The 17,293-nt window shown below is 50.3% G+C and overlaps 1 protein-coding gene across 4 annotated transcripts in view; it reads left to right on the plus strand.

The window, feature by feature from the left end:
- Window positions 1-17,293, plus strand: part of RIMBP2 (RIMS binding protein 2) — a 91,219-nt gene that overhangs the window by 50,691 nt on the left and 23,235 nt on the right. For 2 of the 4 annotated variants that reach the window (XM_041410304.1, XM_041410305.1), the window contains exons 5-9: window positions 599-649; window positions 5,850-6,030; window positions 12,866-13,017; window positions 15,678-15,754; window positions 16,792-16,901. In XM_041410304.1, the coding sequence (XP_041266238.1) occupies window positions 599-649; window positions 5,850-6,030; window positions 12,866-13,017; window positions 15,678-15,754; window positions 16,792-16,901 (571 nt within the window). Of the gene's footprint in view, window positions 1-598; window positions 650-1,804; window positions 1,826-5,849; window positions 6,031-12,865; window positions 13,018-15,677; window positions 15,755-16,791; window positions 16,902-17,293 lie in introns of all 4 variants that reach the window. The other 2 variants (XM_041410303.1, XM_041410306.1) reach the window with 2 other exon arrangements.

Raw genomic sequence — 17,293 nt, forward strand, 5'->3', positions numbered from 1 at the left:
CCCACGAGCCCTGCAGAGTGCACAACAAAGTGCATTTCAGATGGACCTTGGAGGGCTCCAGGGAGGGCTGGCAGTGATGTGGCAGCGTGGAGAGCGTGCTGGTGCTGCTCCAGCCCAGCAGCCCTGCTCTGACACCCCAAAATGAACATTAGTGCCAGGCTGGAGGGGATGTGGCAGCATGGAGAGCGTGCTGGTGCTGCTCCAGCCCAGCAGCCCTGCTCTGACACCCCAAAATGAACATTCCTGCCAGGCTGCAGTGGATGTGGCAGCGTGGAGAGCGTGCTGGTGCTGCTCCAGCCCAGCAGCCCTGCTCTGACACCCCAAAATGAACATTAGTGCCAGGCTGGAGGGGATGTGGCAGCGTGGAGAGCGTGCTGGTGCTGCTCCAGCACAGCAGCCCTGCTCTGACACCCCAAAATGAACATTCCTGCCAGGCTGGGAGTGCCCAGCAGAGCTGGCACAGCCACCCCTGCAGGATGGAAAGTGCTCTGAGTGTGTGCTCTGTGTGCTCACAGCAGATTGTGTGTGGCATGACTAATTCATTCTCCTTCTTCCTCCTTTTCCCTCTCTTTCCTCTTTCCTCTGCCACTCAAACAAGGCTCAGGTTGAAGCTAAGAAGGAGCATGAAGGAGCAGTTCAGTTGCTAGAGGTAAGATCCCCTGGCTTCCCTTGGCTTTTTCAGGTCCCTTCTGAACAGGGTGATTTACAATCATCACTTGTGAGCATTTCAGGGAATATGTAGGCAAAGAGGGTTTTTTTTTTCTCTTCTGATATAATTGCATCCTTTAAGATTTATAATTCAGTTAGGAGGGCATTAAGCTGAGCTGTTGGAAGTGATGTATGTTCCATTTTTTTTTGTTAAAGGGAGTGATTAATGATGAGAATTTTGATTTATTAGGCTGGAAATGCAGCAGCAAATACCAATCAGTTACCTAGGGTTCCTAATTAAATACTGTCTAATAAACATAAAGCAACATGTCAAAGAAGCAGAGACTGTAAACCTAATGAAAGAATTGAGATACTTCCAAAACCTTCCAAGGGTGTGCTGCAAAGAGAACACTTCATTTTCTGCCTGAGGAAAAGGCATGAAATGGTTCTAAGTGTTAATGTACATATCCTAAAGAGCAGGCAGAAGTAGGATGGGTAACAGCAAGTGCATTGTCACTCTCTCCTTTAGAAATTTGCTTTTACCTAGAGGTAATTTCCAGTCTTTTGACCTTCCCACAGTATTTCTAGATGTGCTTGCTGGCCATGCCTCAGTGAAAGGTGGATTTTTCCTGGTGCACTGATCAACTTTAAAAATAAATTAAAGCAATTGTTTGTTATTATTTTTAAAAGTTAATATTCCCACAGAGTGTGTTGCACTCACAGGCTTTCATTAGCATCATGTGTATGAAGTTTGTTTTAGCTGAAGTTATCATTTAATGCCTGGTGCAAAGTGCAGGATGCGGGAAAAGAGAAACAAGACAAGCAAGAGATTATTTACCCCCTCAAGCTGAGCACAAGTCTGATGTAGCTGATTTGTCTGCAACCTCTGATTTCCAAAGCTTTTGCTTTTTATTGCCACAAGCACATTATTTCCAGCGTTTTGTTCAGTGTGCCTTTTGCAGTTTCAGATCAGTTTCAGTGTTGGTTTCTGCAGTGTTGTTTGTGTTGGTGCATGTTTTCACTCGTGTAGCTGTTCTGAGAGACTGCTTTGAAATGTAAAAATAATTATTCAGAACTGGTTTTATTTCTTTGTTCATTTCACATCTCTTTGTTTACTGTGTCTTGTTTGGGATTTATTGCTTTGCACTTCACCCAGACCACCTTGGACAGCATGCAGGTATTTTAGGGCATGAATTCTCCTTCCCCTGTCCTGCCTCCTGCACTCCTGCCTTGACCATGGGACCAGAGCCCCACCTTGCATGGATGTGTGCTGGAACCACTGCTATGCAAGCATGCTTTGCATTATTGGCCAACTCCAAGCCATCAGATCAGGATGAAATTACCCTTGGCGTGGTCTAGCGAGAGCTCCATCCTGGTTTTCAGCCATTCCTCAGAGCATGCCCAGCAGGAATGGTCTGAGCAGGAATGGTCTGGGGCTCCCTCAGGACTGTGCCTGCCTGGCTGTGTGGATCTTGTCTGAATTCAGGTGCTCCTTTGCTTTCTGTGACGTTTGCACCTGAGGCTGGTTTGAGGTGCCCAGTGAAAGCCACTGCTGCTGTGTAAACAGGGAAGCAGTGAGACAGTACCAGCACAGCAGAACTAATGACCGGTGCTAATTAGTGCTCTGAATTCAGACCTGTCCACCTGGAGAGCTGCCATCCCTCCCGTGTGTGTGCACAGCCCCTGTCTGCTGGATGGAGCCTGCTCCCCTCCATCCCCTGGGACTGCAGCAAGGGATCCTGAGATCCTTGCAAGCTCCTCCTGAGAGAGGAGCCTGGCAGGGCCAGGGCCAGCCCTGAGCAGGAGCATCCCCTCTGCACAGGAGAGCTGGGACAGCCCTGTGCCACCCGCTCACAGGGTGCCAGGGCCAGGGCACAGGGTGAAAATCTAAAATTCTGAGCCTGTGAGCACAGATGAAATGGCAGGGACCACAGGAAAGGGTAAAAACCCATAATTCTGAGCCTGTGAGCACAGGCTCAATGGCAGGGATCAGGAAAGGGTAAAAACCCATATTCTGAGCCTGTGAGCACAGGCTCAATGGCAGGGATCAGGAAAGGGTAAAAATCCACAATTCTGCCTGTGAGCACAGGTTCAATGGCAGGGACCATGGCACAGGGCAGAAATTCCCAATTCTGAGCCTGTGAGCAGAGGTTCAATGGCAGGGATCAGGAAAGGGTAAAAACCCATAATTCTGAGCCTGTGAGCACAGGCTCAATGGCAGGGACCAGGAAAGGGTAAAAATCCACAATTCTGCCTGGGAGCACAGGTTCAATGGCAGGGACCATGGCACAGGGTAGAAATTCCCAATTCTGAGCCTGTGAGCACGGATTAAATGGCAGGGACCACAGCACAGGGTAGAAATTCCCAATTCTGAGGCTGTGAGCAGAGGTTCAATGGCAGGAGCCAGGGCACAGGGTAAAAATCCACAATTCTGAGGCTGTGGTTCAATGGCAGGGACCACGGCACAGGGTAGAAATTCCCAGTTCTGAGCCTGTGAGCACAGGTTCAATGGCAGGGACTGCAGCACAGAGTAGAAATTTCCAGTTCTGAGGCTGTGAACAGAGATTCAATGGCAGGGACAGCAGGAAAGGGTAAAAATCCACAATTCTGAGCCTGTGAGCACAGGTTCAATGGCAGGGACCACGGCACAGGGTAGAAATTCCCAGTTCTGAGGCTGTGAGCACAGGTTCAATGGCAGGGACCGCAGGAAAGGGTAAAAACCCATAATTCTAGCCTGTGAGCACGAGGTGCAATGGCAGGAGCCAGGGCACAGGGTAGAAATTCCCAGTTCTGAGGCTGTGAGGAGAGATTCAATGGCAGGGACCATGGCACAGGGTAGAAATTCCCAGTTCTGAGGCTGTGAGCAGAGATTCAATGGCAGGAGCCAGGGCACAGGGTAGAAATTCCCAGTTCTGAGGCTGTGAGCAGTCTGTCTGCAGGGTCAGACCCAGATTTCTGGGTTTCCTGCAGTGAGCTGAGGCTGGCTGGCAGCAAGGCAAGCACGTGCCTGCAGTCGAGGAGCAGGATGAGCATGGGGATGCCTCCTGGTTGCTCCACCCTGGCTCTTGTGGCAAATTTTCTTTATCAAGTGCCGGCTTCATGCTGAGTTCTAACTCAGAACCCTACTAAAAACACAGCAGGAAAGGCATTTTCCCTCCAGCCTTCATACTGTCGTGAGAGAACTTGAAATCCCTGCATGCTCAGAAGACATTTACTGCAATGCAAATAATTTCTAAGTTATTAAATAATGCTTTTCCAAAAATACTCTTCAGGCAGCCTTAGCTCCTTGTTGAGGTCTGGATTGTGATGCTTTCCTGTTTTATTTTGTGCTAGAGTTTCCATAGCTGCTTGTGGAAAGGTCAGTAATGTTCTCAGAGAGTCGAATGGCTCATCCTTAAGCTTTCCATTGAAAGTGGGAACCAAATACCCCAGTTTTCTTCTTTGTTTGTTAATGTCCCTTTGGAACTGCACAAATGCCATTTTCATGCAGCAAATGAACAAGTAGCAAAGTCTGACATTTCATTTGCTCAAAACCACAGCAAAAGAGTGAAAGACAAAACCCCAGCATTTCGTGTTTGTGTGGAACTCCCACCATGTCTGATTCTTGCTGCTCTTGGTTTCATAATCAATCAGGTGGAAACCCTGAGATTTCCTTTGCAGAAATAAGTTAATTTGTGTATTATCAATGCAAGGAAATTATGTCTTTGAAATTGACTCTAACTTTAAAAAAGTATTTGTTACAAGAAAAGGAGCAAACAGTGCCACCTTGCATAGTAGAACATTGGGATTTTTGGGTTCTCCTGGGTACTGTAAGCATTTTCCTTCAGCTAGGATCTCTTTATAGGTGCTATGTAATACGTGTTGTTTTCTTGACATATAAAATGTACAGGTTTTCTTACACAAACAGGGGATGTTGTTTTCCTTTAAAAAGCCAAAGCTCTTAGTTCAGCAGAACGAATTTAATTGCTCTCCAGACTTGCTTTGTTGGTACAGCTGCTGAAGTGAGCACCGGAGGGGTTTAGTGCAGGAAGGTGATGTTTGCTCACACACAGCACAGCCTGGGTGCACTTTTATGGCCTTAATTCAGCTGCTCCAGTGAGCGTGCAGGTCTGGGTAGAGGGGCTTTTGTGCTGCAGTGTCTTCAGTGCTCTTGGTTTGGAGTCAGAGCAGGGATCCTCAGAGGGGCAGGGCTGCCTGCAGCTCGGGTTGGAGTGTGGGAGCTTGGAGGGAGCCTGGGGGGCTGTGTGCCCCAAATCCCCAGCCTGGGGGGCTCTGTGCCCCAAATCCCCAGCCTGGGGGGCTCTGTGCCCCAAATCCCCAGCCTGGGGGGCTCTGTGCCCCAAATCCCCAGCCTGGGGGGCTGTGTGCCCCAAATCTCCAGCCTGGGGGCTGTGTGTCCCCAATCCCCATCCTGGGGGCTGTGTACCCCAATTTCCCAGCTTGGGGGGGGGGGGGCTATGTGTCCCAATCCCCAGGGTTGTGGGCTGTATCCCCAATCCCCATCCCAGGGGTCTGTGATCCCCAATCCCCATCCCGGGGGCTGTGTCCCATCCCGGGGCTGTGTCCCATCCCGGCCGTGTCCCATCCCCGGGCTGTGTCCCATCCCGGGGATGTGTCCCCAATCCCCATCCCGGCCGTGTCCCATCCCGGCCGTGTCCCATCCCCGGGCCGTGTCCCATCCCGGGGGCCGTATCCCATCCCGGGGCTGTGTCCCATCCCCGGGCCGTGTCCCCATCCCGGGGATGTGTCCCCAATCCCCATCCCGGCCGTGTCCCATCCCGGCCGTGTCTCATCCCCAGGCCGTGTCCCATCCCGGCCGTGTCCCATCCTCGGGCCGTGTCCCATCCCGGGCTGTGTCCCCAATCCCCATCCCGGTCGTGTCTCATCCCCAGGCCGTGTCCCATCCCGGCCGTGTCCCATCCCGGGCCGTGTCCCCATCCCGGGGCTGTGTCCCATCCTGGCCGTGTCCCATCCCGGCCGTGTCCCATCCCGGGCTGTGTCCCCAATCCCCATCCCGGCCGTGTCCCATCCCGGCCGTGTCCCATCCCGGGGCTGTGTCCCCAATCCCCATCCCGGCCGTGTCCCATCCCGGGGCTGTGTCCCCAATCCCCATCGCGGCCGTGTCCCCGCCGTGTGCGCTGTCCCTGGGGCTGGCCCTGCCGGGGCTGGCCCTGCAGTCTGAGCGCGGTGCTGTCCCGCAGGCCAAGGTGCGGGAGCTGGAGCAGAAATGCCGCACGCAGAGCGAGCAGTTTAACCTGCTGGCCCGGGAGCTGGAGCGCTTCCGGCAGCAGGCGGGCACCATCGAGCTGCTGGGCACCCCCCCGGGCCCCGGCAAGGGGCTGGCACAGCTCGTGAACGGCATCGCCACCTCCATCGGCAAAGGTGAGGAGCCGCCGGGCCGGGGGGGGACACAGCCCGGCCGGGGTTGGTACACAGCTCTGAGCGGGGTGGGACAGAGCCCTGCCTCGGGGGGACACAGCCCTGCCTCGGGGGGGGACACTTCCCCGGTCACAGCATCCCTGCCTGCGCCCGGCCACGGCCAGGCTCGCTGCTGCTGCTGCTGCTGCTGCCTCTGCTTCGAGCTCTCGTGTTCTCCAGAATGGTGCATAACCCTGAGCTGCATTGGTACACAGCTCTGAGCTGCATTGGTGCATAACCCTGAACAGCACTGGTACATAACCCTGAGCTGCATTGGTACACAGCTCTGAGCTGCATTGGTGCATAACCCTGAACTGCACTGGTGCATAACCCTGAATGGCATTGGTACACAACCCTGAGCTGCATTGGTACACAACCCTGAACTGCATTAGTTTATAACCCTGAGCTGCATTGGTGCATAACCCTGAACTGCACTGGTGCAGAACTGCAAACTGCATTAGTTTATAACCCTGAGCGGCATTGGTGCATAACCCTCAACTGCACTGGTGCATAACCCTGAACTGCATTAGTTTATAACCCTGAGCTGCATTGGTACATAACCCTGAACTGCATTAGTTTATAACCCTGAGCTGCATTGGTGCATAACCCTGAGCTGCGTTGGTGCATAACCCTGAACTACCTTGGTACACGACCCTGAACTGCATTAGTTTATAACTCTGAACTCCACACACAGTGCCAGCAGCTCTCCTCACAGCTCAGGCACACAGAACAATCCTTTTCCAGCCCAGAACCAAGGACACCACTGCAGCTTCAGCCCAAAAAGTGCAAACAGCAGGGGATGGAGGAGAGCAAACTGGGAGGGTGGGGCTGCATCACCTGAGTTGGAACTGGACAATGAACCCAATGTGGAAATGGACCAGAACTGATAAAAGTGTGAAAACTCATGACCATTGCCCCTGAGTTGGAATTGGACAATGAACCCAGCATGGAAATGGACCAGAACTGATAAAAGTGTGAAAACTCATGACATGCCATCCACCTTGGGGGGAGCCTTGGCCAGGCTCTTGCACTGCCCAAGGTGCATCCTTTGAAGCCTTTTAATAAATCCCTGCTTTATTCCTTTAACTCTGTGCAGCCTCTGTTCCAGGGAGCCCCTCTGGGCGTCACTGCGAGCAAAATTCTCTCTAATGGTTGTTGAGTGTAGTGATAGGAAACCTGTTCAGAGTTAAAATTGCCTTTTCTTCATGTGAAAATGCACCTGTCTGCATGTACAGGCTTTGCTGGAAACCCTTCCCTGCCCCAGGGACAGGAGCAGCTCTGCTCTCTTGTTGAAGGAGGAATTAATGGGGAAAGAAGGCACAGAGACCCCACACACTGCATTGGCCGTTACCTTAAAAACCATTTAAACAGAAAAGGGAGCATTTTGAGAGACATGAAAATGGCTTGGGCTCAGTCTCGTTTGTGCAACGGAAATGATGCGCTTCTCCGTAAAAATCTGAAAGTAAAACTTCAAAAAGCAAAAGGTAGTTTCAAGAGAAATGCAGAACATAAAGTAATAAAAAAAATAAAATCTGTATTGATGCTCTTACCCTGAGAGTCCCCAGCACAGTCGGCAGTGTGTGTTTACCCAAGATCTGTGCTGAACTTTCACCAGGTCATCTCCTGTTGCCAGAGGCAACGGCTCTCCCGAGGGAGCTGTGTAAAGCATCCATTATTCACAGGAAAAGGACAAAGACCGGCAGGAGGTCACCTGAGGACACCCAAAAACAACTGCCGTGTCAGTCACACGCGGCATGGTGTCATTCCATGTGAATCACGATTGGATTGTGTGTCATTCCATGTGAATCACATGTTACATTGTGTGTCATTCCATGTGAATCACAGATTGTGTGTTATTCCATGTGAATCACGATTGGATTGTGTGCCATTCCATGTGAATCACATGTTACACTGTGTGTCATTCCATGTGAATCACAGATTGTGTTATTCCATGTGAATCATAGATTGTGTGTTATTCCATGTGAATCCCACGTTACACTGTGTGTTATTCCATGTGAATCACAGATTGTGTTATTCCATGTGAATCATAGATTGTGTGTTATTCCATGTGAATCACAGATTGTGTGTTATTCCATGTGAATCCCACGTTACCCTGTGTGTTATTCCATGTGAATCACAGATTGTGTGTTATTCCATGTGAATCACATGTTACATTGTGTGTCATTCCATGTGAATCCCATGTTACCCTGTGTGTTATTCCATGTGAATCCCACATTACACTGTGTGTTATTCCATGTGAATCCCACGTTACCCTGTGTGTTTTTCCATGTGAGGAGGGTGATCAGCACCACCCAGGCTGGAATCACTTCAGTTTCTCCTGCAAAGAAGCAGTGGTCAGGTCGATCTCATTACTTACAAATTCCCCCAGAGTTGTTTGAAAATGAGTCAAAATGCACTAAGAAAAGTGAAACGGTCTCACCTTTTTTTCCTCAGCTTGGAGAGAGGCTCTGATGCCCAGGGGCAGGAGATCAGCAGTGATTCCCTGCTGCTGCAGGCAGCAGTCACTGTCAGAGGCTGCTGAGCTCGGTGTGACACCCGGGCAGGGGCAGCTGAGGTGACATCCCTCTGCCATGCCAGCCCAGGGCTCTGCATCCGTGTGCCAGGGCTGCCTGGGCAGGCTGGGGCTGCTGGCTGTGCCCTTGGGCAGGGCTGGGGCTGCTGGCCGTGCCCTCTGTGCTGCCCAGTGCCCTCTGTGCTGCCCAGTGCCCAGTGCCCTGCTGGCCAGTGCCATCTGTGCCACCCAGTGCCCTCTGTGCTGCCCAGTGCCCTGCTGCCCAGTGCCCTCTGTGCTGCCCAGTGCCCTGCTGCCCAGTGCCCTCTGTGCTGCCCCGTGCCCTCTGTGCTGCCCCGTGCCCTCTGTGCTGCCCCGTGCCCTCTGTGCTGCCCCGTGCCCTCTGTGCTGCCCCGTGCCCTCTGTGCTGCCCCGTGCCCTCTGTGCTGCCCCGTGCCCTCTGTGCTGCCCCGTGCCCTCTGTGCTGCCCCGTGCCCTCTGTGCTGCCCCGTGCCCTCTGTGCTGCCCCGTGCCCTCTGTGCTGCCCCGTGCCCTCTGTGCTGCCCCGTGCCCTCTGCCCCAGGGGATGTTAAAGGGCACTAATGGAGAGTCCCAAAGGCATTTCCTGAGAGACGTGAGGATTTAGCAGAAATTTCCTTCGTACCCACAGCAATAGCTCCTCGTGTCTCTAAGGACAGGGTTTTCAAAGCAACAATTAATTTAAAAGGTAATTAGGTATTGAGCTGTCCTTCAGGCAGAAGTGGAGGTCCAGCCTGTATCACTGAGATTGATTTAATGGAAAATGGAAATCAGCTGAGCATCTTTTAGGTACTCAGTCAAACTCTCCCCGCTAATTCATTCTTATGCTAATGGAAAAACCTTTTAAAAATCTTCCAAACAGATCTCCCAAGTAACCCTTGGGTAAAACCACAGCCACCAGAGCCAGGCCTGCACCCAGGGCGTTCCAGGGCCTCCCTCTCTGACCCTGCTCTCAAAACCTGTTGATTTTTGTGGCATTTGGCGTTCAGGGCTGCAGCACTTGTGTGTGAACACCAGGTCTGCTGCACAGCACTGATCCTCAGTGGGGATGCACAGTAACAGGGGAGCCCTCGTTAGCCAGGGCAGGGTTTAATTGCTGAAATCAGCCCCGTCTCAAGAACGATGGCAGAGCACAGCAAGTTCTTCAAAGCAGCAGTGCAATTATTTTTATTATGTGTGAGGAAGAAAGAACATGAGAGGGAACACAGAGACAGCTTTAAAGCACAGCAAAGGGTGGAAATGAGATCAGTTTATGACCAGCTGCTTTGCCTTAATTGGTGATGTCTGAATGTATCAGGAAATTAAATGAACCTAGCCAGGATGGATTGGAGCATAAAAAGTTCACTTTAAACCTACAATAATGTCACAATCAGATATAGAAGCCTTAAGATTTATTATTCATCAGTTAAGAGGCTCATTTAAATGGTCTTTCTAGATAATTTAGGTAGTCCATATGGAATCAGCAATTGCAATAAATAACATGGAGAGTCTAACTGTAATGCAAGCATGGACAGATTTAATTCTCCTGAAACATTTAAATTAGATCTGGTGCTCTTCCTTTTTCCTTGATAGGGTGTTCTTTAGACTTCCTTAACAAATATTTGCCAGTCAGGAAAATAAAGACCATTTTAAGCATATATAGATTTAAAAAGACTTTATGGACAAAATTCCTGTGGCTTTATAGGGTTCTTCTCTAGTATTTAAAGGGGAAAAATAGACATTTCTAGATGCTGCTGTGTGTTCTTATGAGCTGACCTCTTGTAGATTTTATTTTTAACTCTCTTTTTTTCCAGAGGGAAAATAGAAAAGGAAAGGTGTTTTACTGGGGCTTTTTTGTTTGTTTTCTTTTTTGTAGGTTTCCAGTTAACAACTTTAAAACATTCTGCAGGTCTGATTCCTGCTCGTTCTGCTGTTCAAGCCCAGGGCCCTCAGTGTAATTGCCTTGGATGAACCAGAGAACCAGGTTTAATCAGGTTTTTTTTTTTGGAGGCACACTTAGGCCAGGTTTTGAATGCAGATTTTTTTGTACTCGTGTGTTCCCAGCCTGCAGGAGCAGCAATCCAGGCAGGAGTGATCAGGAGCTCCCAGATTCCCAGGGGAATGTGCACCCTGCACTCTGACCCTCAGTTTTGCTCTGCTTTTTCTGTTTTGCAGGGGCATTACTTGTGTTTATTTTTCAGCCCAGCCATGGCTCTGTGTGCACAGAACAGCTGAGTTTACAGGATCTTTGGTGCCCTTTCCAAAGGCTCCTCTGCTGCTGGAGCTCTTTGCTGGGCACATTCTGGCACACAGCTCTGTTCTCCCTTGCTGGTGGGTGTTCAGTGCCCCTGCTGGGCAGGGGGGGTCTGTGTGGAGCCATCAGCACTGATTTCTGGAAGCAGCCCTGCCTCAGTGATGATGGCAGGGCACAGCAGCTCTCCAAAGCAGAATGAAATTACCTGGGCCAGAGAGGTGCCCAGCCCTCCCTGCCCTCACAGCCACCACACTCCTTCCTCTCCTGTGTGTTGAGGACTCAGGGTAAATGTTCTGTGCCTTATTTCCCAGGTGAAAGAGCAAGGCAGACCCGTTCCTTCCAGCCCCTGGGTGTTCCTGACCGTGTTCCTGTGCTGGGTGTTACCCTGTGTGGATGCAGAGCCAGGGCTGCACTGCCCTGGAGCCTTCCTCCACATTCTGTACCCGGTGCCAGCAGTTTGGTAACAAAGCCTGGAGAATGCAGGAGGCCTGAGAGCAGCCAGAGGCTTCCTTTGAGTGAATAATCACAGTTGGCCCAATTATTTATAGCTTGGCGCTGGCAGGCTGAGATGGCAAACACATTAACAGCAAACAGAAGGAGCTAAATTGGCTAAAGGTTCCTGAACAGGGAGGACTTCTCTGTTATAGATGTGAGGAAGGTTCCAAGAATAAAAAATGTGCCCTTTTCCAGCCTGGGGATTGCTCTGAGTGGGGCTGGTGGTAATTAATCTTTTGTGTGGTGAGTTGTATATTTCCCTGCTGTCAATGTGCTGGGGCTGGCCTGCTGTAAATTACAGTGATGCAGAGAAAATTAATCATATTGGACTAATGAGCACACCAGAAAACCCTCTGATGGTATTCTTGGAGCTTTTTCTCCTCTGCAGTGAGAACAAAGAGGTTCCTCTGGTAATTCCTGGTGACCTGGACTGGGAATCTTGAAATTCAGTAGCAAAACGTTGCTGTCAGACTTCTGGCAGAACAGGAGAGGAAATGCTGAACCTACAGATATTCAGGGGCTGAAGAATCAGAGCCCAGGCTCATTATGTCAATGAGGGGCAGGATGCACTCTGCACATGTGAGTGTGTCACAGCAGCAGCTCGCTGTGCTCTGCTGCAGCTGCTGCTCCTGCTGCAGGCAAAATCCAGCTCGGGTTGCAATCCCTGCCCTGGGAATAACCCAACAGCCACAGGTAAATGTACAGTGGCTTTTACTCAGCTTCGTTAGTCTCTCTTGCAGCCTGCAGCACGTTGTTCCTCTGGCTTGTCTCACCTCTGGTCCTCACCTGAGGCAGGAGGAGAGGAGAGCTCAGCCTCTTGTGAGGCTTCTCAGCGTGCAGCATAATCTCCCTTTTCCTTGCCTCTGAACTCTTTAAAAAGCACAGTGAAAACATTCCAGGAGGATTTCTGGAGTTTTTTCCTTTGCACAGTCTGGGTCCATGTTTCAGAAGCTGGAGGGATGGCCCTGGGGTTAAATCAATGTGCTTTAGTGCTGGTGGCAGTGAGGAACTCTCAGAAACACGGGGCAGGTGCTCCTGGCACTGCCTGCCAAAAGTCAAACAACTTCATTGCAAAGGGAATATCCTGCCAGCTGCATCGCTAGCACCCCAGTCTCTTATTCAGAAGACAAAGGTAGGGCTTGCTCCTGATGCCCAGAGTGTGCCAGAGTCCCAGAGAAGCTCGGGCTCCAGCAGCAGCTCTGCAGTGCCAGGTGTGGCACCCGGCACGTCTCAGACACTCCAAGGGGCTCGGGACAAAGGTGGATTCTTTTCTCTGGGGGAGCTCCACCTTTGGGCTCTCTGGATGGAAATGCCTTCACTTCTGGGTTATGTTTTGTCACACGGCGTTGACTTCAGCAATTTCCCCAGGTGTGGGAAGGGGCAGCTGAGCTGTCCCTGCTCTGCAGTGCAGCCCCCACGGCCTCCCTGCCGAGGGATTTCTGAGGAGAGGAAGGCACCTCTGCTGTGCAGGTGTGTCTGTGCTGGGAGGCACTCCTGACCCGTGTGTTCTCCTGCTGCAGGTCATGAGAGCCCCTCTGGAAGTCGCTGTGTGATCTCAGAGTTCATCCGACCCCTCCAGGTGTCTGGAGACAAACCAGAGCCGCTGTCTGTCAAACCCACCTTCCTGTCCAAGTCAAGATCTGGCACCCCAAGATGCAGATTTGATTCAGACGTGAGTATTTTTGAATTTTGTACTGGAAAGGTGACTTGGGGCTGGGGCTGCTCTGCTGCAGCAGGCTGTTGCAGGTTGATCCACCTGCTTGCAGGAACTCAGTGCATGACTGTTCTCATTTTCTGAGGCAGCTTGGGAGCATGAGCCGTGGAATCTGAGTGATGTTTCCCAAGGGGCTGCAGCTGATGTGCCAGGAGCTCGGGATGGAGATGAGCTGTGTGAGGAGCTCGGGGCTCTCTGAGGATCTCAGTGCTGGGCACGGCAGCATTTCTGCCCTGGGGCAGGGCTGGGGCAGCAGTGCAGCAGTGCAGCCTGGGGCAGCAGGGCTGGGGCAGCAGTGCAGCAGTGCAGCCTGGGGCAGCAGTGCAGTGGCAGCAGCGCAGTGACAGCAGTGGCAGCAGTGCAGTGGCAGCAGTGCAGTGGCAGCAGTGCAGCAGGGCTGGGTTGTGCCTGCAGAAGGGGGTCTGGGCAGGGGCCAGCAGCTGTGCCCTGCCCCAGGGGTGCTGGGCAGGGAGTGGCAGGGGTGTTCTGCAGGGCTCTGCTCTGCCTGGCTGCTCTGGGCAGGCGCCTGCTCAGCCTCCCTGCAGGGCTCTGAGCCTGGAAAATGGGGTGAATGCAGCAGGCTGTCACTGCAGCCATGCTCCACATGCTGTATCCAGCCATGCTCTTGCAGGGTTCTGTTCCTCCTTCCTTAGGAAGCTTTCCTGCTTTTCGGAGGAACTCCAGCACAAATCCTATGGGAAGCTCAGAAGAGCTGTTCAGAGGTGCCATAATGAGTTGATTTTTAATATTTAGGACAAATATTAAATATAAAAAACTGCATGGAACAAACCTTGGAAACTGTGGAAGGGTATTATTTTCTGTTAAATACTCTGGCTCATATGGGCAGATAGCCACGAGGAAATATCTTCAGATTTTACCCCTCATTTCAGGAAATCCATTTCCTAATCCTTACAGGAGTAAATAAGTTGCAACTATGTGCATATTTTCTATCTGTGTTAATTAATTGGTACTGAAAATGTGAAAGTTGATGGAATCAAAATGTTTCTAAACGGATCACAAGCCTGAGGGTATTCAACAAAATATTGGATTCTTGTGGAGTGGGAATTCCATGGGCATATCTGAGGATTATCCCCAGGAAATATTTGTGTATATTTGTGTAGCAACATCACTGAAAAGTGGAAACATTCACTGCTTTTTGGAGAGGCCACAGAAAAAGCAGCTTAGCAAGGAGACTTAGGGAAGCAGAACTAACAGCAAGGAACAGGAGAAGCAAACGTCAAATTTAATTCCCCTTTTCTATTATTTTTGAGTTATCTCACTGAGAATGTCAAGCCCTCTTTTGCAGAACTGTACATTTTGTGCCTTCTGGAGTGTAATTATGTGATACACTCTTACATTATGCAAGCTCACAGAAATTAAGCTGCATTCCTCTTTAGAGATACCCAGACCCAAGGGAGGGCGTGTGAATTAAATCTAAAAAATGAAACATAATGCTGGGAAGTAGGAAATAAAACAGCAAATAAATGAATGAATGAGTCAGTGATACTGTGCAGTGGCCGTGGTTGTTCCTGTGAAAAGTGGGATGCTTTCTGGAATGACCATTCCTGGCTGTGTGCTCAGTGAGTGCTCATGTAAAGGGATCGGGGGAATCCTGGCAGATTGTCCTGGATCCCACCCTGGGAGCTCCTGGAGCTGGAGCTGGGCCACACCACCCTCAGCAGTCAATTCAGAGGAGAATTCTCTTCCCTGGGAGTTTCCTGGTGTGCTCCTGGCTGGGACCAGTTTGGACCTGGAAGCTGCACTCAGTGTTCACTCTGTCTAGGTTGTAAGATTTTGCTCTGGTTTTTGGACAGTTTATTTCATTTGATCCCACTGTTAACCCAGTATTTCTGCCTTAATTAAGGTTCTCTCAAGCTCAGGCAAAAAGTTGGTCATTTTTTCTGAAATGGCTCACAGCAAACTGTACAGTAAGTGGAGGGAAGCTCATCCCTCACTTTAAAACCTCTGCTGGCTCAAAGCACAGCTGAAATTACTGTTCTACCAGTGAGAGACCTCGTGCAGAGCTAAAATAGGCAGAGTCTCTGCTGGTTCAACACCATGATTAAATCTCCAGATTTCCTAGACCAGATTTGTAATGGAATAAACGTGTGGCTTTGCAGCATTGAATTCAATGTGATGTGAAATTCAGAAGAAAATATGTTATTTCCTTCAGTTAGTGGAAAGGGTGGTGTTCAAGAGATGCTGATGCTGTGGGTTGGGTTGGGTTGGGTTGGGTTGGATTGGGTTGGGTTGGATTGGATTGGGTTGGGGTGTTGGATTGGGTTGGATTGGGTTGGGTTGGGTTGGATTGGATTGGATTGGGTTGGGTTGGGGTGGATTGGATTGGCAAGGGGTATATTTTGTGTGATACTCGTGGTTTCCAGGTGTTTGGAGGTTGACACTTGCACCAGTTCCAAACTCAGCATTTGTCTTAATTATTTTAAGTACTCAGTCACTGGAATCTGCCTTTCTAAGTAAAATTAACTAGTTGTGCTCCATGTCTGAATTTAATTCTTTTTCCTCGATATTGTGTGTTCACTGATTTATATCACCTGTCAGGAAAACCGTTCATTGCTCTTTTTTGTAACCACATTATCTTTTTCCTCCCCTCCCTGCAGATGGATAATGATCAGAATTCCAATACCTCAAAGCAGAGATATTCTGGGAAGGTCCATCTTTGCATTGCCCGTTACAGGTAAAGCACCCCCCTGGTTACAGCCACCACCCACAGCTGGAATATTCACCATCAGCTGGGGCTGCCCTGCCTTCCTGCCCCGAATTCTTGCATGGAAGGGACATTCTGGAGAGCCTGTGCAGCTGGCCCTGGCTGCAGGGCAGAGCCTGTGCCCCAGCTGGCAGAGGAGCTGAGCTCTCCCACCCCCTGCATTCCTGTCCTCAGTGTCTGAAGCAGATTAAACGGGGACCTCCTGCTCCAGAGAGGAGTCTCAATCTGTTCTTTTCAATTTCTTCTTCAAGCAAGAGAAGGTTTGAGGTCCATCACTGCCTTGCACTTTAAAATTTCAGGCGTGTAGGACTGTCACAATGCAAATTTCAGTGGCTAACAGTTCCTTTCAGGGTGGATATAGACTGAAGTACTTCATAAGTACTTTTTGTCTCTCAGTAGCTTCTCTTACATGTAGCTCACTAGTTTTGTCTTCTTTTACCTTGCCTCTGTAGGAGTTGTGTAAAAGGAACATAAAATTGAATACAGTGACTGGAAAAGACCCCCACAACTGAGTTTGCTTTAATTCACTCTAAAAAATAAGGATTGTTACTATAGGACACAAGACAACACAACGCAGACACGCTGCTGCTTTCCAGGCAGGAAAAAAGGGAGTTTATTTTCTGACTCCAACATTTACAGATTCCCAAAGGTGGCAGTGGATTGGAGGGTGACAGTGCCACCTCTCCAATGACACTGGACAGACCAACAGTTTGCCAAATTTTCCTTCCTCCGTAAAAGAATGCAAAACAATAAGTTGTTTACAGAAAGTGTGTGAGAAAAGTTTGCTGCAAGAACGCAAACATCAGAAGGCTTAGAAAAATCTTAAAAAACCGGGGCGACAGAGAATTTTGGCCAGTGTTTTCCAAGAGCCCTTAGTGAGAAGTGTCTGAGCACACCCTGCAGGAAAGGGGAGCTCACAGGCTCCCCTCAGGGGGGATGCAAAGCCCCTGCCGGGGGAGCTGCCCTGCTCGGAGCCCCTCGTGAGCAGCACTCTGCTGTCCCCACAGCTACAACCCCTTCGATGGACCCAACGAGAACCCGGAGGCAGAGCTGCCTCTCACGGCAGGAAAGTACCTGTATGTGTACGGAGACATGGACGAGGATGGCTTCTATGAAGGTACTCTCTGTTAAGTGCCCGAGTTCATGCTAATTCATGCAGATTGAAATCAGGCCATCTGTCAAGCACGCTCCAGATTCTTTCCTTCGTCTGCTCCCAAATCGGTGGCTAAATTTAGCTTTATCATCGTGGTGTTAATTAAAAGAGTTTCTGCACCAGCAAAGCCGCTGCTTGAAGGCAGAGCTAATGATAAAATATTTTATAGTGTCAGCTTTTCCTACTGGCAAGATTTAAGTTGACAAAAAGGCTTACTGGCAGTTCTGGTATTTCCCTTAATAAGCCTTTATGCTCCCAAGCTGGGGATGTTGTTTAGGTACTGTCACCCATCCCTTGCCCCTTGCCTTGCCCGCTCTCAAGGCACTGCCATGGACGAGGTGTTCTCCTTCTGGGGA

Source organism: Onychostruthus taczanowskii, unplaced genomic scaffold (assembly GCF_017590055.1).
Source record: "Onychostruthus taczanowskii isolate IOZ18803 unplaced genomic scaffold, ASM1759005v1 scaffold32, whole genome shotgun sequence".
Classification (NCBI taxonomy): domain Eukaryota; kingdom Metazoa; phylum Chordata; class Aves; order Passeriformes; family Passeridae; genus Onychostruthus; species Onychostruthus taczanowskii.